This window comes from Cyprinus carpio, chromosome B25 (genome assembly GCF_018340385.1).
Source record: "Cyprinus carpio isolate SPL01 chromosome B25, ASM1834038v1, whole genome shotgun sequence".
Taxonomy (NCBI): domain Eukaryota; kingdom Metazoa; phylum Chordata; class Actinopteri; order Cypriniformes; family Cyprinidae; genus Cyprinus; species Cyprinus carpio.
In genome coordinates this window covers 19,289,445-19,313,024 of record NC_056621.1, presented here as the reverse complement: position 1 = coordinate 19,313,024, position 23,580 = coordinate 19,289,445, and the positions used below count along the sequence as shown (strand labels likewise).

The 23,580-nt window shown below is 34.9% G+C and overlaps 1 protein-coding gene across 5 annotated transcripts in view; it reads left to right on the top strand.

Annotated features, from left to right (window-relative positions):
• Positions 1–23,580, top strand: part of LOC109094929 (serine/threonine-protein kinase BRSK2-like) — a 213,834-nt gene that overhangs the window by 167,425 nt on the left and 22,829 nt on the right. For all 5 annotated transcript variants that reach the window (XM_042752883.1, XM_042752887.1, XM_042752886.1 and 2 more), the window contains exons 6-13: positions 1,719–1,752; positions 1,863–1,931; positions 4,605–4,751; positions 10,040–10,071; positions 12,136–12,300; positions 12,380–12,477; positions 13,090–13,240; positions 22,666–22,726. In XM_042752883.1, coding sequence (XP_042608817.1) covers positions 1,719–1,752; positions 1,863–1,931; positions 4,605–4,751; positions 10,040–10,071; positions 12,136–12,300; positions 12,380–12,477; positions 13,090–13,240; positions 22,666–22,726 — 757 coding nt within the window. The remainder of the gene's footprint in view (positions 1–1,718; positions 1,753–1,862; positions 1,932–4,604; positions 4,752–10,039; positions 10,072–12,135; positions 12,301–12,379; positions 12,478–13,089; positions 13,241–22,665; positions 22,727–23,580) is intronic.

The window sequence follows — 23,580 nt, the reverse complement described above, 5'->3', positions numbered from 1 at the left end:
ATCCCAAGAAAAAAAAATCTGAATCAAAAATACAATTTTTATAATTTCTTCCATGGTTGGGTGGGAGGGGGATGTGTGATATAAACTCACAATTAACTGTTTTATTAATTTACTTATTTTTATTCTATGGCAGAAACAAGCTTCCTTACATGAAGGTCTTCCTCCTGCGTCTCCACATCAAGCAGCTTTTCTCTTGACGTTTCTAGTGCTTCTGTATGCAGTTGGAGTCCTTCAAGTTGAATACATTAGATGATAAGCCAAAGCTCTCGCTAACAGGATATTCATATTTGCATAGGCGCACGCTTGTGAAGGTATTCGAGGGATCATGGGAGATGCTGACAGCTCACTGAGAAACTCTTCAAATAATGTGATTAACTCTGAACGTGCCTGTTTATCTCTAAAAAAACACGTTCACACTTGCGTCGATGGGAAGAGCGTTATTTGCAGATGCACAACACTGTTGTAGAAGAGGATTTGTCAAGAAAGATTAATGGAGACAGGATGTCAGCTGGTGAAACAGGAAGTACCGTCAACATTTTGTGACCCTAATTACTCTGGGAAGATGTTATCGTCTTCTTTAGTGTATCTTTGTCCCTCCGACCAGATCTTGATATTAATCATTCTGAGCAAACAGTATCACACGTCACGGATCAGTGCAGATGGGAAACGTCTGCTGAAATTCAGAGCACTTTTACTTTGGGCAATTACAGCTTGTCTTCTATGGTTTTATATGTTTATTTGACAGAAAGAGTATAGTGACTAAAATTATTTAAAATAGTTTAGGAGATGTTGCAGGTCAGACTCGAACCACTGTCATCCCAATGAGCATCACAACTGTGATGTTTCAATTTATAAATCTCTCTCTTTATGATATTGTTTTATAAATTGTTGGAATATATTGTGTCTATCTATCTATCTATCTATCTATCTATCTATCTATCTATCTATCTATCTATCTATCTATCTATCTATCTATCTATCTACAGTTAGGTCCATATATATTTGGACACTGACACAATTTTCATAACTTCGGGTGGCTCTGTATGTTACCAGAATAGAATTAAAATTAAAACAAACAAGATGAAATTGAAGTGCAGATTTTAAGCTTTAATTCAAGAAGTTGAACAAAAATTAAAGATAAAATGCTTAGGAATTACAACCATTTCACATTCCCCTGATTTTTGTACTGCAAATCAGTACTTTTAAATGGTTTGTTTCAGAGAATCAGTTCAAAATATGACTCCCCGAGATGTTTTTTAAAAATATAAAATTGAAATATTAATATTTAAATTGTATGGTAATGTGTTGTTAAAGTGCTGCAAAAATAAATAAATAAAAATAAATTTAAAATATCCTCACATGCTTAATATTGATTACATGTAATTAAATGTAAATATTTTATAAAATTTAATTTTATATTATTTATTTATAATAAAATAGACTACTATATATTGAGGCATTTTGTATGGAAAACAATTGGAAAACAATTATAATATTTTATTTTTATTGTAAAATTGCAGTTTTACTGTAAAATGTCTTGTTTTTAAAATTTTAATGTACTTGGCAGCAAAGGCTGTTTAATGAAGGATAAAAGGGGGGGCTGGGGTTGTGGTTGGGGGTGATTACAAATGTAAAATAATTAAAATAAGATAAACATATTGAGAGATGAATAGCAGTGATTACTGTGGGTAACTCAAGCCGATGTTGTCTTTCCACAGATCTCCTCATTACGCGTGTCCTGAAGTCATCCGGGTGAGTGTTGCCTGATTGTCAGACTTTCTGCTTGTGGAAGTAAAAAAGAGACCTATGAATGTGTGACCTGATCTGGATTCAGCATTTTGACTTTGTCTTGTCTCTGTTAGGGAGAGAAGTATGACGGAAGGAAAGCAGACGTTTGGAGCTGTGGGGTCATTTTGTTTGCTCTGTTGGTGGTGAGTCACTCCAGAATTTACCTTACAGGAATAGTTCACCCAAATATAACATTTCTGTCCACAGTTACTCACCTTCTTGTTGTTCTAAACTCAAATGACTACATTTACTCTGAAAAACATATATATATAATTTTTTTGAGTTTTTAAGTGTATGGAAAAGAGCAGCATGAACATGACAACTAAATATCTCCTTTTGGTAAAGGAAAGAAAATCATAGAAGTTTGACAGAATTTTCATTTTTGCATGAACTATATCTTGATTATGGCAAATATCTTCTCTTTAGTTAGCTTAAATTGTGTAGAAAGACACAAACAACATTCAAACACATCGTATTATGTTGCTTGTTTTGACAGTGTGATGGATATTAAAGTTAAACTCACGTTTGCAGAATGTTATCAGCGATCCTTTTTCATCAGAAATGGTATTTTGTGGAAATGAACAGGCATATTTGAATGAAGGCTGGGATTTGGTGTTTCTAAGTCCCAAAGACAATACAATTCGGAGCAAGTATAAGACGCACCTCTGCACTGCATTATTAGCCGATTTTATTGGAAATGTTTTACCTGTGCGTCTGGAGCGCAGCAATATCCCAGAGAGTTCCAGCTCATTTGAAATGCTCTTGTTCAATTTTGAGAGTAAAATTGAGACCCTTGAGTCTGAGAGGCTTATCTCTCCACACAGAGCCACTGGCCTGCATTTTAAAGCCGAGCTGGATTGTTTTTGACGTTCTAGAAATGATGATGACTGAGTCATTTCTTCAGAGATCATTCAGAGCATCTGTGACTTCAGAACAGACTAGAGCTGCACATTGCATTCAAACAACCACACAGGAACTTCAGCTCAACATTTCTTTTCTTTTCTTGCATCACCTCATCTTGTCGCTTCTCTTATCTCCTCTTTTGTCTTTTTGTCTCCTCTTATTTAATCTCAATTAGTTTTGTAGGGATCATGTGATCTCATCTCGTTCTTGGTCTTGTCATATGGTTTTGTCTCTTATGTTCTCATCTCATCTCATTTTATCTCGTCACCTTGTCTCTACTTTTCTCTACTTTTATTTTACCTATTGTGCCTTGTCTCATTGGGTCTTGTGTAATATTGTCTTGTCTCTTCTGTTGTCCTCTCTAATCTCATTTCATCTCATTTTCTCTCATCTTACATCTTCTTATCTCGTCTCATTTTGTCTCTTATTTTGTCTCAATTTATCTTGTTTTGTTTGGTCTTGTTCACTGTTTTGTCTCTTCTGTTTTCTTTTCTCATCTAATTGCATCTTATTTTCCGTCTCACTTCGCCTCGCCTTGTCTCATTTGTGTGCTTTTTTCACTTTGTCTTATCTTATTGCATTTTGTCTCATTTCGTTTAGTCTGTTTTCCTCTTTCATCTCATACCATCACATATCAGCTTGCATTGTGTGTTGTCTTCTTTCATTCTTTCAATTTGTTTTATGCTTGCATTGTGTGTTGTCTTCTTTCATTCTTTGCATTTTGATCTTTGTCTCTTTTTTTCATTTAGTCTTCTTTTGTTTAGTCTTGTGTCATATTGTTTCGTCTCCTTATTTTCGTCTTATCTCGTGTCACCTCTCCTTATCTGGGTTTGTCTATTCTCTTCATTCCTTTTGTCTCGCATATTGCATCTCGTCTTTTCTTGTCTCATCTTGTCTCATTTTGTCTCTGGACTTTTTCATATTGTCTCATCTAATCTAGTCTCATTTATTGTAATGTCACCTCATCTCATTTTTGTCTGTTCTCTACTTTTATTTCATCTATTGTGTCTTGTCTTATTTGGTCTTGCGTCATTTTGTCTTGTCTCTTCTGTTTTCCTCTCTAGTCTCATCTCATTCTATCTCGTTTTGTCTCATCTCGTGTCACCTTAACTCATCTCATTAGTGTCTCTTATTTTGCTTCATCTCATTACATCTCATTTTATCTTTTGTTTGGTCTCGTTCTATATTATTTCATCTCTTCTATTTTCCTCTCTCATCTCATTGCATCTCATTTTCTCAGTTTCTCCTTGTCTCGTCTCATTTTTGTCGCTTATTTTGTCTCATTACATTTCTTTTGGCTTGTCTTCTTTCATCTAATCTCATTTTGTCTCTTCTGTTTTTTTAATTTTGTTAATTTGCCTCATCTCATTGCATTTCTTTTTGTCTCATCTCTCAGTGTCTTCATATGTCATTGTGTCTTTTGTCTCATCTCGCGTTTGTTTTTCTTTTCTTTTCTTTTGTTTTCTGCTGAAGTTCACTCAGTCGTCCCTTTATGAAATATATATTGACCTGCTGTGGAAAGGCAGACAGCACCAAAACCAAAAATAATATTGAGTTCTGACAGACTGTCTCGATGCTGATTGCACAAAATCCTCTCAGTTCCAAAGTGATTGGAGTGCATTTATGCTCTCGTCCTGTCTCTTCTGTTTTTTGTTATTCCTCTGTTTTGTTTTTCATCAGAAATGAAAATGAAACCTCATCACTCAGCTGTAGCATGTCAGCAATACCGACAGACCCCTTACATAAGAACAATCAGTGAAGCGAGAGTTAATAAATGAAAACTTAGCATATATGGGTCAATCCTATGAGCAATTTTCTTCTAATTTGTTCTTCTTCTCCAGAAATCTGTATTTACTCAGAATTTCTCCTCAGACTGATGCATTTTCTTTTTGTTGTCTGTGTCATTCGTTTAGGGGGCTCTGCCGTTTGACGATGATAATTTAAGAAACTTGTTAGAAAAAGTGAAGCTGGGTGTCTTTCACATGCCGCATTTCATCCCACCGGACTGCCAGAACCTTCTGCGAGGAATGATCGAGGTCGACGCCGGCAATCGGTTAACGGTAAGATGGATGATTTTGAAATGAGTTAGCTATATAACATCAGTTTTATACATATAAACGCTTGATTTAATTTCATTTTAATCCTAGTAAACTAAGTAATCACAAACTGTAACAGTAAACGTAAGTATTTGTCCTGTCAGCATAAAGTCTGGTCAGCGTTGCAGTTTGCAGCTGACCAAAAAAGTACTGCCACCTTGTTATCTTATAATGTAAGTATAGACGTAAGTATTTGTCCTGTCAGACATGCGTGTGCAAAGTATGTGGGTTACAAAAAACGGTGTGTAAGTTCACGGACCCTCACTTACAAATAAAAACCAAAGTATATTTTGGGCTTTAGACAAAAACAAGTCGGACAACATGCTTTGGATCTTGTTCCTTTGGTTGCAGATGTTTTTCATGTATGATTAATGTGATGAGAAGCTAAATAAGATGTTAGTAGTTAGCAGTCAGAGAAAGGTAGGATTTTATCTTGAAAATGTGCTTCTCTGGTGTTTTTTGACTCTCTTGTTTTGGATTCTTGATACTGTGACTCGGTGATAAAGAGAAAGAGGGGTTTGAAATGTAAGTTTGATGTGCAGATAATAAAGCTAGTCAGACAGTTCAAAGGTAGTGCGTTTGTGTGTTTGGAGATCAGCTCAGCGTGTCCATACACAGCTGCTATCACCGTGACCTTTCTCTCCTCACAGAGGACGCAGATACTAAACAATAAAAAGCTGCTTTTGACTTGAGTAAATGCTCAAATCGGAGTCCTTCTGGAACAGATATCTGTCAGTTTTTCAGGCTGTGATTCACGTTTTGACACGAGAGACAAGGGACAGGATATTTGCTGAAATACTATAGAACACAGCTGAATCACTAACAAATCTAGGGTCAGATTTTTCTTGGTGCAAGGGTCAAGAGTTTGTCTCAGTCTTGCTAGATGAGTCTCTTAAAACCTGTAAGGAACATCTGATTTATTTTTTCGGGCCCATAATTAAAAAAATAAAAAAAATAAATTATATATATATATATTTATTAAATACATTTTTAATGTTTGCATTGTGAAAATAATGTATGTGTTCAAATTAATTCTCATTATTGTGATGCAAATAAAAAATCTTATTAATTTGTAAAGTAATTATTAAAAAAATTACATATTTATTTATTTGTTTGTTTGTTGATTGTGAAAATATGTAAAAAATAAAATTCCCATCATTATATAAAAATTTTAATATGTTATTAATTTGTACAAAAACAAAGTGTTTTAAAAAATAGCATATTTTTTTAATTTATTATCACTCATTTTTATTGATCTTTTGCATTTTGGAAATGTTTAAAAAATATAATTTAGTATTGTAATTGAATAAAAAATATATATAATTAATTTGTAAAAAAAAAAAAAGTATGTAATACAAAATAATTATTTTATTTTTAGCACAAACTTTTAGGTTTTTACATTAGATTTTTATTTATTTTATTTGTTTAATTACACTTTTCATTGTTTGAATGTGAATAAAAAATGTTATGGAATGTTATTAATTTGTAAAGTATTTACATATGATGGTAGTATTTGTTGTCTTGCATTTAATTCATTTAGTTATGCTAAATCAAACTACTTTATTAAGTTTATTGTAAATGGAAAATTAATAATAAAAAAAAAAAGGTTTTGACACATCATGGGAATTTGAGGCAGATAATGTGTTTAATCATCATGAAAATAATGGTGTAATGCAAAAAGGCTTTTTGTTCTTTAGGAAGAGTATAATTCAATATTTATTATATTTTTCTTTTGATTTTGGCCTGTAATGTCACAGTAACCTGGAGGAGTTGACGTAGTTTTCGTAAATCGTAAATCTGTTCTCTCCCCCGGTTGCAGTTACATCACACTTCTAAACAGGCATTCACTCGCTCCACAGGAAGACCATCTCAAGACCGCGTTTCCATGGAGAAACAACATAAACAGGAAGTGGAACTCTGGCTCCACATGAAAGTTCTGTATTAATATCTCCATTTATTCTCCAAGACTACAAATGGACACTTCAGTCTCATTTCTTTGCAATTCCAGAAGAAAACTTCAGAGAAAAAGCTGTTAGTTAAAAGAAACTGAGCTGAGATCTCCTGCATGACAGTTGTCTCGCTGTACCCTTGCTGAACATTGTCTCGTTAGCTTGTTCTCGTTACCTTTTACGAGTGTGGCATTTTAATGAGTCATGAGTGGCTTTCAAGGACAAGCCTGCAGGAAACACACGTCTTTAAGTCAGTGATAGAGTTTGATAGTGGCTGAATTTTGAAGAAAGACATTGAAAAAAAAAACATCTTCACAATGAGCAATGATTCATTTTCTCAATGCAAAATTCACAACAAGCATTCCTGAAAATATCAGACAGCTGTTTATTATAACATATTGGAAATGGACTTTGTGATAAGATATTATTGATAACAGTTTGATTGAATATGGATTTTAGTAATGAACTCTAATAACATAAACAGACCTCAACAATATAAGAAACATCTATATATTAAATTTTTTATCACTTTTTATCGTTTTAAAAAAGTAACCATTTTGTTTTCTGTGGCATATTGAATATTATTTTTGCAAATGCTGTGGATTTAAATATGTAACTGATGAAGATCTAGCTCAGGAAATTGTGAGAAAGATTTGTGAATATTATTAAAGAAAATGTATTTATTTTCTTATTGTTGACCCTTAATAAAAAGTCAATATATTATTAATTTCTTTTTCAGAATGCAGTTCTGGATTATTTTTGGTTTTAAAAATCAACCAAATCAAATATCCAATCTAGTTCTTGTGTGAAGGCATTTAGTTTTCTGTCCAAATATATTTTTGTCGTCTTTAAACAAATTTAAGCAATAATTCTGCAATTTTAGTAATATTAGTACTTCAGCTTAAACTTATTTATTTCGATTAGTTGCCAAGACAGCATTTACTTATTTATTTATTTATGTAGTTTATTTAGGTGTCAATTGTGCAAATATGTGTAAAAAAAAAAAAAAAAATTCTAATTCTCATTGTAGTATATATATATATATATATATATATATATATATATATATATATATATATAAAACATTTATTATCGCAAATTTTTATTGATCTTTTTCATTTTGGAAATGCTTTTAAAAAAAATATTTATTTCAATTACTGAAAATTTTTTAACAGTTTTAGTTTTACTTTTGGTTTATTTACCAATAAAAACACTGCTCTGGCCAAAGTTTGTAAATAAACACCTAGTGCCTTTGAAACTTTGGGCCTTGTTCATAAAACATGGTGCAAATCATTGGTTAAAAAATAATAATAATAATAATAATAATAATAATAACTTTTTACATATAAAACATTCAGTTCAAAGCAAAATGGATACATGCATGTTTTTACACAAATTTGTTTATGTAAAAACACTATTTTGTGTTTTGTGAGTGAGTTTTTAAATAGCATCTGTTCATTTTTCTCTGTAATTATACCTGTTGATTGGATATTATTTTATTTTTTCATTTCGAGGGTTTTGCCAAATGCTTTAGAATGTGAAATACATATCATAGAATCAGATGATTGAGGGAACCAGTAGACAGCAGTTATGTCCCCCTCCAGCACAGATATGCAAATAATAATTGGATCTCTACACAGCCGGTCATTAGTCATCAGACGCTGATGTATCTGCTCTCAGATGAAACGTCTCTATTACCTCTCAGCTGGACTCGCTCTGGTATTCATCTTCTGGAGCCAGACTTTGGCTGCTGGATGTGGACTCGTGGTCTCGTGGCCTTCACTTACACGTGTCCATGAAGGTCACGAGACGTGTAGCCCGTCCCATTTGTCATTTTTCAGAAGGGTTGCTCTCGGCGGCTCTTTTACCAAGCCTACAACACTAGAGTTCACTGCGGACTACTGATCTGAATCCTTTAAAGACTGCTGGTCTCTTATTTCAGCCACGAGCTGATAGAGAGGAAGAGACTGGGCTGATACATGTAAACCTCGTGTGTTTTGTTTTTATCTGCTGTGTAAGTGTGAAATCTTGAAGTCTTTTAGACATTTGATTTAGTGAAACTCAAAAACTCCAGATCCAGCCAGTCATAAATCACACTAAATGAATGTTTAAATTGACAGTCCTAATGTGATAATATTAAAAACAAAAACAAACCAAAAAATAAATAAATCAAATCAAATCACAGGCTGGGGGGATCTTACATTTTCAATAACTTTTTTACTCATTGTTAACTGCACAATGATAATGTTTTAAATTAATAGCAATTCAAAAAATAATTAAAATTAAAGTAGATTTTGAATATCCATTACTTGAAAGAAATTAAACATACTAAACTATAATAAAACTGAATAAAATTATATATACAAAAACGTATTTCATTTAAACTTAATTTATTTTATTATTTATTTTACTTTTTTTTAGGCAATGTTTCTCACTTACATGTAGTTTAACTTGATGCATAATAAAATGACAAACTAAAATGGAAAAAAATTTAAAAATCATAAAAAAATACTGTTTAAAAATTTATTAATGAACTAAACATATTAACAATAAGAAAAACTAAACAAAACATGGCAAAAATCACAGAACAAAATTACAAAAAATTAAATGAAAACAAAACAATTTAAAATTAATATGAACTGTAATGCAAAATATAAGAACTATAATATTTGATATTGAATTGATACTAAAAAACAGGGGTCATGAGTAAGCTTTTTTTTCTTCTTATAATAAGTAACACTAAATTATCATTTTAATTTGTCAGCCCTAAATATTTGATCATATTAAAATTATAATGTTCATATAAAAACACACATGGAATATCCCTTATTACGAATTTTACTTAAAGGCCAGGAGCAGTCTTATTTTTTTCCTCTTCATTATTAACTGCACCAAATTAATGTGCTGAAATGACAATTTAAAAAAAAATATTTTTTATCTTTTTTTTTGAATTTTACTTATTGATGTGCTGAAATGTTTATTTATTTTTTATTTTATTTATTTTTACAATGAATAAAATTATATTTGCTGGCCCTAATTTAAAATAAAATAAAATGCTATTAAATTAAATTAAATACGAAATTAAAAAAAGATTGATTTATTTAGTCATAGCACTATCGCACTATACACTGCAAAATTAATGAGACTTTTCTTTTCCCATTTTGTTTTTATCTTAATATTATTTTCGGATTGACTTGAAATTAGATTTGCAAGTATCATTTCCTGTTCTCTGAGTGTTTCATTGATGGCTGCTGTTTTTCTGCAGTGCCTCTAATCGTCTCTCTCTGTGTGTTTCTCTTACAGTTAGAGCTGATCCAGAAGCACACGTGGTACATGTAAGTACTGAACTCCCATGATTCTGGGGGCAGGAATCAATCGTTGTGACACAGAAACAGCGGGCTGGGCGTTAGGGACGGATAGACGGGATCAAAAGTGTGTCTGTCTCAGAGATGCGGTGTTATACCACGTGTGATAAACGGCACAGACCCCACATGTCAGCAGCGAGGACACGCTTCCTCCAGAGAGACAGAGACAGCAGGAGAAGGTCGTCCCTCTCTGGGGTCAAACACACGCCAGACACGCCGCCTGTGTTTTTAAGCAGAATACTTATGTTTTCCGCCGCTCCACCGTCTTTTCTAACAGATGGTGACAGCAAATATTAGGAGCGGATCTGAGAGGGAAGCTTGTCATGGATCTAGGGTCAGAACGGGCTGTGGTTGTTAGGATCCCGAGGCTGAGAATGAAACACATGCTTGTGTTGCTTTATTAATTGTGATCTGACACAGAAAGCAGTCTGTTCACGTCCGGATGTAGATTATGCTGTGCACAATTAATTAGCACACGTTATTCTAATGACAAAATGTATAATCTTTCATTAAAACGCCTTTGAAATGACTTTCCCTTTCACTGATATCACAGAGGACACACAGGCTGTTATATCATATTAACTCATTTTATGTGTATTTGGTGTTACATACATTTACTTACACTGTACAAAATATTGCTGCGATTAGTTATAACAAATTTTAACATTAGAATGAGTAATAATGTGTTTTCAACTTAAACAAGTAAGTGTGTGTGCTTTACTTAAAATTACAAGTTCAGTTAAGTTGGATATTTAAGTTATCTAAACAAATAAAAAAAGTTGTTATAACTAATTGCAGTAACACATTTTACAGTACACTACCAGTCAAAAGTTTTTGGACAGTAAGATTTTTAAAGAAGTCTCTTCTGTTCACCAAGCCTGCATTTATTTGATCCAAAAAACAGCAAAAGCATTAATATTGTGAAATATCTTTTCTATTTAAAATGACTATCTAGGTTCATATATTTTAAAATTTATTTTATTCCTGTGATTCAAAGATGAATTTTTTAGCATCATCAGTCTTCAGTGTCACATGATCCTTCAGAAATCATTCTAATATTCTGATTTATTGCTCAAGAAACATGTTTAATCATTATTATCAACATTTAAAACAGTTGAGTACATTTTTTTTTTCAGGATTCTTTGATGAATAGAAAAATCCAAATATTAGCATTTATCTGTCATTATATATTTATTATAGAAATCATAGAAATTAATACTTTTATTAGCTAGGATGTAAAATTAATTTAGTAATCCTGTTGATTATAAGTGAAGGGTTCCATGATTAAAATAAAATAATAATAATAATTAATTAATTTATGAATAATTATGCACATTATATACAGTGTTTTATGTTAATTTTCTACGTACTATTATTATTATTATCCAATAGCCCAATAAATAAGCATTGATTTAGGCTACTGAACAAACGAGCCTAGCTTTGCTCTTTATACTTTTACCTTATTTTTACATAACTAAATGTAGCCAGATATTAATTCATGTATTTGTTCATTTATTTATATTTTCTGTATATTTAAACCATTTATTTTGGTGGAAGGGGTTATTGTAGGAGAAAAAAAAGTGGTTAATGTTTTGGAAAATATAAAATTTCAATTTAATTAACACCCACTATATTTATTATATGTATTATGTGTTAATTATTCATATTAACATTAATTCATATTGTCTAATGTAATTATATACCTAATAGCCAATATCCAGCATTCACACAGAAATATGTCGCACTACAGAATTACAATTATTAATTTACCACTATAATTTAGGATTTCAGCTTTATTTTGGCATACTTGATGCAGTGGGACGTAAGAATATGAATCCAGCATAGTTATATTGATGGGAGCAAAAGAAATTACCATGTTTTCTCTAGCATTGGAAATGATTAGCAAAGCTTGATTTTGGCTGTTCTTTGGCTGAATGGTTGACACAGTTTTGTCTGACAGCAGGAGGAGTGAGCTTGTGTTGCTGTTGGATGTGTGGTGTGTCAGTGTCACTGATTGGCTTCTGCTCTCCTCAGAGGAGGGAAGAACGAGCCGGAGCCGGAGCAGCCGGTGCCCAGGAAGGTGGCGATCCGCGGCATCCCGTCAGCCGACGACATCGACCCGGACGTCCTGGAGAGCATGCACTCGCTGGGCTGCTTCCGGGACAAGAACAAGCTGATGAAGGACCTGCTGTCGGACGAGTGAGGGATCATTATATCTTCTGTTAGATCTATTAAACAGTTCTTCTAAATGGCTGTTTCTTGTCCCCTGTCTCATCAGTGAGAATCAGGAGAAGATGATCTATTTCCTTCTGTTGGATCGTAAGGAGAGATACCCCAGCCATGAAGACCAGAACCTCCCTCCTCGCAACGATATAGGTAATAATCACTCTGAATAATGGAACCAAAAGTGTATCTTATATACTTTATCTCTATTAAATTGTATGTTTATATATCATTTTTAATCTATTATTTATTTATTTATATAATTTTTTGTCATTTAAAAAAAATGTAATTATAAATTATTATGAGTAATGTCCATTTTAAAAAACGTATATAAAACATAAATAATGTCTATTTGGGGCTGTCAAGAGATTAAAAATGTTTCTAATTATTACATGATGTGGCAATTAAGTCATCGAATTAATTGCAAATTAATCATATTATATATATATATATATATATATATATATATATATATATATATATATATATTTTTTTTTTTTTTTTTTTTTTTGGTCAGAAGTAATCTGAATTGGTATACAGACCATTTATTGCAGCTCTGAAGTGCATTTACACTACAATTGCAATTGCATAAATAATGGTATGAGGTTAATGGGTGTTAAAGGCACAGTTCAAGCAATGACCCTCATGTCATTTCACACCTGTCTGACTTTATTTCTTTTGTAGAACATATATACTATTATAACTATTATAACTATTATATGTGTGTGTGTGTGTGTGTGTGTGTGTGTGTGTGTGTGTGTGCAGATCCGCCGCGGAAGCGTGTCGACTCACCAATGCTGAACAGACACGGGAAGAGGAGGCCGGAGAGGAAGTCTATGGAGGTGCTGAGCGTTACGGATGGAGGTTCACCTGTACCGGCACGACGAGCCATCGACATGACACAACACGGACAGAGGTGCAGAAAACACACACACACACACACACGTCTTTATATCAACCCATCCTAAATTTGATCAATAATTCAACATTTGCCACCGTGGGTTATCGTCTGTTACTCGATACTCAAACAAAATATCAAAATACAGAGAAATCAAAGCTTTTTTCAGGTTTGTTGTGTGTTTGATGACGCAGTGGGTTTCAGATTCTCAGCTAATTCACAGCTGAGGAATATTTCATGGCCTCTCCAGCTTCTTTGAGAAACGCCGCTGTGAGGCGCATACTGTCAGAGGCTTGAGAAATTATTCCTGTCGTTCACCAATCACTCGCTTTTCAATCACAAACTCAGTCGTTTGAAACTCCTTTTTTCATGTGATGCTTCAAATTTGGGGTTGTCTTTCTAAAAAGCTATCTGAAATAAAAACGAATGAGAGAAATACTTTGGTAACCAGCACCAATGAAAAAAGCACTTACCTCCCCTGTGAGAAGAAAGCCACAGCGCTGTCCTTTATTTTCTAGAGCCGTTAGTTCAGTGTTCAGAGACTCACTGGATTTGTCTCCCGCTGCAGTAAAAGCTTGGATATCTCGGATGCCAAACGCAAAGCAAAGAGCAAAGAGGAAAGGTACCAGCCGACCTCAGACCTCCAGATAGTTCACAGAGTTTTAGTCATCAAGGATGCAGAGACGCTTTTCCTGTCCAGAGCTTTCCAGAGAGACTCCTTCACTGACCTGCACTGCATTACAGGCTCCTGAACTCTGTCTGCAAGAATCATTTAGTTCAAACCATCTCAACACACTTTAGGGCTGCTTATTGTTATGATATGTGAGTTTGAACTTCATCTTTAAAAAAGACATGCTGAAGGCTAATTAGCATACTTCTACTAAATATAAAAATGTAATACTGTATGTCGCTGATGGTGAAGTACTTTAAGACAAACTACGTTGCTATAAATTGCGTCTTGATACAATATCAGAGTACTGTGACAAACGGTGATTCTCACAAATTTACATTATAAACAACTTAAAAAAAAGTGGTATTAATTAATAAGAAGCATGTTAAATTAATATGAAACACAATATATTCTGTGCCTTATTATGATTTTTTTTTTGGTTGTATATTTAGATTTTAACTGTAAAATAATACAAAGTACTCATTTAAAATTTTTACAGTAAATCTTTACACTATTATCAGATGTCATACTATAAGACACTTATTTTATGATTTTATTTTAGTATTTTTTATTAATATTTTTAATTAGCTTTTTTAATATTTTTCTTTTTAACTTTAATTTTAAGTTTGTCAACAATTGCTATTGTTAATTTAAAATTATTCTTTAATATTCTATTTTGCTTTCATTTGTTTATATTTCAGTTTTTTGTCATTTTAGTATTTCAAATGAAACTGATTTTATGATCTGACGCAGTATTATTTATATACTATTATAATGTTTATTAATTTTAAATATTATTTTTATATTTTCAGTATTCATTTAAAAGTTATTTTATACTTGCATAAGCTTTAGTAATTTTGTGTTTTGTTGCTTTATTATTATTACAAATGTATTTATATTTCTGTTTTAGTAATTTTAGTACTTCCAATAAATCATATTTTAGTTAGTTGTCAAGGCAGGGGTTTATTAAGTCTTTTTTTTTTAATTGTTTAATTTTTGTTTATTTTTATTTTAGTTTATTTCCCTTTGATTCAGTACTGCTTTATTTCAGTTACCGAAAAAGCTAGAAAAAAACGTAACTTTTTAAGTGAACAAAAGAATAAAATCCCTTTTTCTGATTGTATGTGAATTCTTCATGAAATCAGGCCGAAAGTATATTATTTTAAGCATTTCATACAATGCTCAAAGCTATACCTGCTCAGCATTTCCCTTTAAAATATACTTTAATTAATTTAAATAGTAAATGTGACAGTATATATATATATATTATATATATATATATATATATATATATATAATATATATATATATATATACTATCACATTTACTATTTAAATTATTTAAAGTATTTTTTTATTTTTTATTTTTTTATTTTCTAACATATAGTTTGTGAATTGAGGTTCTGTCAAGGGTCCAGTAATTCTCTTTGAATTTCTCAGATAAATCAGTAAATTAAGTAGCTTGCAGTTTATAAAACCTTTGGTATATCCGTTGTTATGTCATCTCTCTTGAATGAATTAATTACCATGAATGAATTTATTTTAGTCTCCACTCTCTTCACTCCCATTTCTCCACGTAAACTTTGAACCCTCACCTTCCACTGTATCATAACAAAGTAGGTCTCATTCCTCCAATTCATCTCAAAACTCAATTTCATTACACTCCTTTCATTCCCACTCAAATGGCCAGACGTATCTGATGGCAGGATTGACAGGAGATGACCTGAGACTGACACATACGCCACCTGAGTATTTCACTGTGATTGCCTTTCAGAAGGAAGCAGCTGCATATCTGAAGAAAGACACGACTCGCTCTGACTGTGTTCAGTGAGATATCAGCAACTGCTAAATGCATACTAAATGCACTATATGCTAGTAGAACACTTTCTACTTAAAAATTATACTAATGATGTGAATTAGTACAAACTGTGCAACAAAACAATTTGAAAAAGAATTATGCTACATTGTTGTCAAATTACATTATATTTGTCCTATGAATTCATTACACATGTTTAATTCCAGATGTTATCAATGTTTATTTTACCTCTTGGCAACGAATTAATGAGTTAATAATCATTGTTCAAGCTTAAGAAGGTCAAGGGAAGGTGTTCTGGAATGACAGGAAAACGTCTCAGGTTGCGCATGTAACCATGGTTCCTCGAGGGAACGAGACACTGCGTCGGAGGACACTTTGGGGACGCCCTTCAGCGTGATCGGCTCTGAATCATGTGTAATCAGTCCAATGGATGGGCGAGATGTCACGGGCAGGGAGACGTAGCGACCAGGAAGCTTAAAAGCATGTGCGGTGAAACCGGCGTTTAGCCTCTAGGAATGAAGCAAGTGCCGGCAGGGATGCCGTAAATATGGCCCCGAAACAAAGCATCTTGTTCTGTCGAGGAACCATGGTTACATGCGTAACCTGAGACATTCCTCTTCAGGAACTCAAGCTGCATCGGAGGACGCTTTGGGAACAACTATGCCCACACCACCAGACTTTTAAATCTCTGCCTAGTGTGGAAGAGCACAGCTAAAGCAAGAGAAGGTGCCAGGAGCCTGACAGTAATCAGGAACAGCCCGTCCAATGGTCAAACTTCAGAAGGAGTGAGTCTTGACCCCCAAGAGAGGGGAGATCAGAGAACTCAAGGCTTTAGGATAGCATCCTGATCCACTGCTTAGCATAAGCCTATTTTCTGGCCGGAGGCCTCAGCGTCAGCGCACCGCAGAGGAAACGTGTAACCAGAGGGTGTCTGCCCACTGACTGGCCACCGAGAGGGGCGCAGTAGGCCACAATGGCCACCACCTAGATCTTCAGGGTGGAGTGGGTCAACCCTGCGGAGAGAAGGGCCTGCAGGAACTCCAGAACTGTACCAACCAGGCAGTTAACTGGGTCGAGCTGGTGGTCTCTGCACCAGGAGGTGAAAAGTTTTCACCTTAAGGCATACAGTTTCCTCATTGAGGGAGCTCTGGATCTGGAGCCACACCCATAACTTCCAACTCCGAGCGGGGGCGTACCCTCTGCCTGTGAGAGGAGGACCAGTCTGATGGGAATCTCCCCTGGAGAGCCATCTAGGAGGGAAATCAAGTCAAGTAAAGTCAAGTCACCTTTATTTATTTAGCGCTTTAAACAAAAAAGATTGCGTCAAAGCAACTGAACAACATTAGGAAAACAGTGTCAATAATGCAAAATGACAGTTAAAGGCAGTTCATCATTGAATTCAGTGATGTCATCATGCAGCTCAGTTCAGTTTAAATCGTATCTGTGCAATAATTTGCAATCTAGTCAACGATATCGAACCATACTCGGCCCGGCCAGAACGGGGTTACAACAGCAGAAGGACCCCATCCCGGCGCACTCTCTCAAGAACTCCCGGGAGAAGAGCAATCAGGGGAAAGGCATACAGATGAAGCCTCGGCCACGTCTGTACCATGGCATCCAGCCCCAGTGGAACTGGATGAGTCAGAGAGAGAACCAGAGGGGACAGTGCGATGTCTATCGAGTCGCAAACAGGTCCACCTGAGTCTGGCCAAAAATTCTCCATCCATTCCCCGGGCCTCGGCCCCTGCCTCAACAGGATATCTGCTCCCATATTCAGATACCCAGGAGTTTGCCCTGGGACCACACAAGGATCTTGTACGCTAGTTTGTATAAACGGCATGAGCGCAGACCCCCTTGGTGGTTGATGTAAGAGACCACCACTGTGTTGTCAGTACGCACCAACAATGGTGACCTCTTAGGTCTGGGACAATGTGTTGTAGTGCCCGAAGTACGGCCAGCATCTCCCCGGGCAGTTTAAATGCCATGTCAGATGGTGACCACTCCACAGACTGCAGGCAGGGTGGCCACTCATGACCGTACCCCAGCCGGTGAGGGACGCGTCCGTCACTAGCGTTACGTGGTGACAAGGAGCTCCCAGCACCAGGTGCTGAGACAAGAACCAAGGCTTTCTCCACATGTCCAAGGCATGTAGGCATCGCCGCGTGACCTTGATCATGCGAAGTGGGTTTCCCCATGGGGAGAACCCCTTGGTCTTGAGCCACCACTGTAGGGGTCTCATGTGCAGCAGGCCAAGAGGCATTGGACGCAGCTGCCATCAGACCCAGCAATCTCTGAAACTGCTTGACAGTGAGTGACCGGTCTTCTCTCACTCTCGCGACTGCAGTGAGGATCGACTCGATCCAATCAGGTGACATACGTGCCTGCATCAGGGTCAAATCCCACACCGCGCCCAGAAAAGTGGTACTCTGTACTGGAGAAAGCACACTTTTCTTGGTGTTACTGTAAGTCTGGGGGTGTAAGCAAAATTATGTAATATACGCGCTGCCATGGCAGTTTTTTTTTCTTCAACTCAGTCACACAAACAACATCAATCTCCACAAAGAAAGATGAACGCTGCAGCGAGCTCTCACTCAGAGGGGGAAGAAACCACAGCGCGGGCTTCCAAGCCTTGAGAACGAGCTATAGATCTAGGGAACATGGGTGGAGAAAGGATGAGCCATCTCCAACCCGTCCGCCAGATCGTGTGCGCTCCCCGCGATCTCGGTTGCCGCTGTGCCTCAGCAGCAGCGGGACCGCAACCGCAAGATCACATGCACAGACACACTCCTAGGAGCACCTGTCTACATTCCTTCCACTGGATCCGAAAGTGAAACACGCGAGAACAGCCACCGCTCCACCTCGGCAAAAGCGGGGCCGGCACCGCGAGAAACGTCAGTGAAGGCTCCCTCCTCAAAGAGAGCCTAATGAGATTGAAGCAAAGCAGCAACAAACGCTCGCATCGCGGGCCGTCAACTCCCCCGAGAGCTGATTCTGCGTGCTTCGCTCTTAAGCAGACAACACACAACCTGCCTGTGTCCCTAGCCCAAATCTTTTTCTTTCGCGGGCAGGGAAAAACACACAGCCTGAACGCTGTCTGCTCTCGCCGAAAACTTCTCTTGACTGAAGCTTTGATATAATGGAGCTTATCAGTGGACATACAACACTAAATAAGACTCACAAACAGATTGCGACTGACACACACACAGAGCACTTGCTGAAAGACAGAAGGCTAAACGCCGGTTTCACAGCACGTGCTTTTAAGCTTCCTGGTCGCTACGTCACCCCGCCCGTGACGTCTCGCCCATCCATTGGACTGATTACACACGTGATTCAGAGCCAGTCACGCTGAAGGGTGTCCCCAAAGCGTCCTCCCACGCAGCTAGAGTTCCTGAAGAGGAATCTCTGCATCTTTACTTCTGTTTGCAGTAGATATTACACACTTAGTTTTCCAGTTTTTAGCTGTGATTTTAGATGCCATTACATTACCTTATATGTAATGGCATAGTCATATACAACTTATCTTTAGCATAGTCTTGAATTTAAATTTGTTGTTTTGTTTTTTCAGTGTTTGTGTGTGTGTTTAGTTTTATTTTGTTTTGTTATGTTTTTTGTTGTTGTGGTTTGTTGCTTTTTGTGTATTTATTTTTGTGTCCTTTCTTAATGTGTGTTTGTGTGTTTATTCTCTCCTGTTTTGTTTTTTTGGTTTATCTTGTTTTTTGTGTGTGTTTGTGTGTGTGTGTGTGTGTGTGTGTGTGTTCTTCACTTTATTTGTTTGTGTTCTGTTTTTTGTATTTTTTGTTTTATTCTTCTACTTTTTTTGTTTTGTTTTATTTTGTTTTTGTTCTGTTTTATGTTTGTGTTTTTATTTCTGATTTGTGTCTTGTCTTATTTTTGTGGGTGCATGTGTTTTTTATTTCTTCTATTTTGTTTTTTTTTGGTTTGTCTCTTTGTAAGTTTGTGTGTGTGTATGCATGTGTTTTGTTTTTGTTCTTTGTTTTATTTTATTTGTGTTGTTTTTTCTTGTTTTTTGTTTTTATTTTTTGTCTTTTTGTTTTTTATGTTCTGTTTTATATTGTTTTTGTTCTGTTTATTGTGTGTTTGTGTTTGTTTTTATTTTAGTTTTTTGAGTGTGTTATATGTTTTGTTTTGTCCTGTTTTTGATTTGTGTTTGTTATTTAGTGTTTTTTTTTGTGCCAAAGTTTTTTTCAGTGTCATGATTTTAATACCTACTAAAATAGTGCTTTTTAACTAGAAACGACCTCAGAAACAGACTTTATGTTGCATCATTTGTGTTTGTGTACTGTTTATCGACTTTCAAAGGCTTGAGATCAGTGTGTGTCAGACTAAAAAGAGACTTTGAAATGTAATTTTTAAAAGTTGGATCTGTGTGATGAAGCATGTGGAAAGGAGCAAGTTTTTTTTTAAATGGAAACTATATGAGCAAGAAAAGTGAGTTTTTATGTGGTTGATTTAGGTCAAAAATCATGCTGTTAACATAAGTCTATCCTCAGTTTTAGCAAAGCAAATTTTTTTTAAACAAATTGCCTCCAAAATTCATTTGAATAATCATTTAGTTGTCATTTTTCTGTCTTTTTAAAGTGATGATTTACTTGTAAACAAAGATTATAATGCTCTGATTAGTCACCATCTAATGCCTTTCACATCTAAATATATAAGTTTAGCAAATTATGCATTGCATATGGTGATGTGCGTATATCAGAAAGCCATGTGCTGTCTGTCTCCACTCACCCCTGTATAACTCCAAAATAAAATCATAACTAAAACTAGCATTAGCTGGATTCTGTCTAGCCATCTGACAGTCATCATAGTGTCTCTATTCACTCTAGACACCCACACAAGAGAGAAATGCCACTCATTAGAAGGTTTCAGCTGAGCCTGTTGATTTAAATATAAACATTTTGACATTTATCTTAAAGCGACAGTTTACCCAGAGATGAAAATGTGCTGTTAATGTACTCGCCCTCAGGCCATCCAAGATATAGGTGACTTTTTTTCTTGAGTAGAACAGTATATACAGTATAACAGTTAATGTTGTAAATAATGTTCAGTTTCTTGCACAGACTGACCGTTTTGCTTCGTAAGACCTCAATATATCGTCAGGAGCCACGGGTATTCATTTTGTGTTCCTTGATATGCTTTTTGACTCGCAATGTGATGGTAGCTGCTGACTTGCATTACATGAATGAAAATATTTACTGTTTTACTGAAGACAAAAAAGCTACCTACATTTTGGATGGCCTGAGGGGTGAGCAAATTAACAGCAAATTTTCAGAAATAAAAATTCTGCCATTCATTTTCAGTGAGCGGTCACTTCAACCAATTTCTTTCTTTAAGTGTTTTTTTCTTTCTCTCTCGATCAAAACATTGAGGCTCTTGCTGACACAACGGCATGTGTTGTTTTTAGTGAAGCTTACCCTGTTTTTTAGGGCCTCAGATCAGACTGCTGTCCAGCTCAGTGCTTTAGGGCCGAAGGGGCTGCTTTTATCCCAAACAGACCTGACAACTGACCTGGATTAGAGATCCAGAGAGACGCAGGGACAGAGATCAAGATTAACAGTGGCAAATGTGATAAGAATGTGGAGCGAGAGACAAGATGTTGGAGAAGTTAAATCTTTTGTTGATTTAAACCTGAAAAATGACAGTCAGATATTTCACTGGACAGTGGCGCATTGTTTGTAAGGGGAAAGACAAGTATGTCAGAAAAGATTGAATGATGTGTGAGAGTGAGAGTGAAACAACAGCTGCTGAAAGTCGTGTTGGGCGGCTCTGTGCTGATGAAGACACACTGTGAGCTGATAATGTGCTTCATTCTTGAAGATGATTGAAATGTTCGATCTGTATCTGTGTGGACATCTGCTGTCAAAAAAACCCAGACAGTTACAGCTCAGAATGATGCAACTATGCCTGAAGATAGAACTGCACTTTTTTATTCAAAGATAAATAAATAAATATATATTTTAAAGTATCTGGAGTTTCTAAATTATCATTAATAATATAATTAATATTAATATTATTAATAACAAAATCTTAGACTCCATAAGCCACAACTGGATTAAATAACAATCACTATCTGTATTTAATCTAATTAATGATCTGTTTCCTGCAAATGCAATATATATATATATATTGCATATATATATATATATATATATATATATATATATATATAAAATATATATATATATATATATATATATATATATATATATATAAAATAATATATATATATATATATCTATATATATATATATTATATATATATATACTATAATGTTTTTTTTTTTTTTTTATAAAAACAGTATACATTTTATGCATGTTATACATTCAAAAATTTGGAGTCAGTAAGATTTGTTCATGTTTTTGAAAGAAGTCTCTTCTGCTCATCAAGGCTGCGTTTCTTTAATTAAAAATACAGTAAAACTGTGATATATTCTTACAATTTAAAATACTTAAATACTGTATATATTAAAATATAATTTATTGCTGTGATACAAAGCTGAATTTTCAGCATCATTACATCAGTGTCACAAGATCCTTCAGTTTAATATTTTTGCAGAAACCATGATTCAGTTTTTTTTTTAGGTTCTTTAATGAAAAGGAAGTTCAAAATGAACAGTAATTTAATGCATCCTTGCTGGATGAAAGTATTAATTCCTTATAAAAACAAACAAACAAACAAACAAAATTAAATATTCTTTTTATACCCATTTATAAAAATGTTTATGGCCTGATGTGGCCAAAAATTTTAAATCATAAAAATTAGAGTAAACTGACATATAAAGCTTGATTTTACTTAATCTCTAAGAATGAGAGATCAGATTTGCTCTTGTTGTTTCTACAATTGCGTGTGTTCATCAGCACCCTGTTTTCACTTCCTGTCCCCTCTCAGCTGGAAGCAGTGTCTGACCATGTGTTTTATGGTCTGTGTCCTCACAGGTCACGGTCCATCAGCGGCGCGTCCTCTGGTCTCTCCACCAGCCCTCTCAGCAGCCCACGGGTGAGTAACTCCGCCCCTAACACGCCTGCTTCTCTCCGTCCACCAATCAGCACACATCTGCTCAGTCACCTTCATGGCAATCATATCACACTCCATTTTGTGTTGGTAGGACACTGTATGTATTACACAGCTGTGATTAGTGATATAGTATCAATTTACAGTACATAAAAACAAAATTGGATTGCCATCTTGGATGTGATATTTTAAAGTTTGTCTATGCACACACACACACACACACACACACACACACACACACACACACACACACACACACACACACACACACACACACACATATATATATATATATATATATATATATATATATATATAATATTTACACTATATTGGCAAAAGTATTGGCACACCCCCGTGAATGGACAGGTTTGACTACTTTAGTAATTTCCATGAGTACAAAAGTTAATGTTTAAGCAACCTTTAAGCAATCTTAATGTTCAATGTTAATTCCTTCCCTTTTACACAGGCATTGTCATGGTAGAATAGAAAAGGGTCCTGTCCAAACTGTTGCTATAAAATTATAAGCACACAATTCCCTAGGATATAATTATATGCTTAAACATTAAGATTTGTACTCATGGAAATTACTAAAGTAGTCAAACCTGTTTATTAGAAGGGGGTGTCCCAATACTTTTGGCAATATTACTCATGGAAATTGCTAAAGTAGTCAAACCTGTTTATTAGAAGGGGGTGTCCCAATACTTTTGGCAATATGGTCGAACAGGGTATGTAGAGGTGCTTTTTAGTTTCATTGATATATTATTATATATTTTTTGGGAATATTTTCAATTCAATTTTATTTTTGTTTTTTTATTTAATTGTAAAGTTTTTTGTAA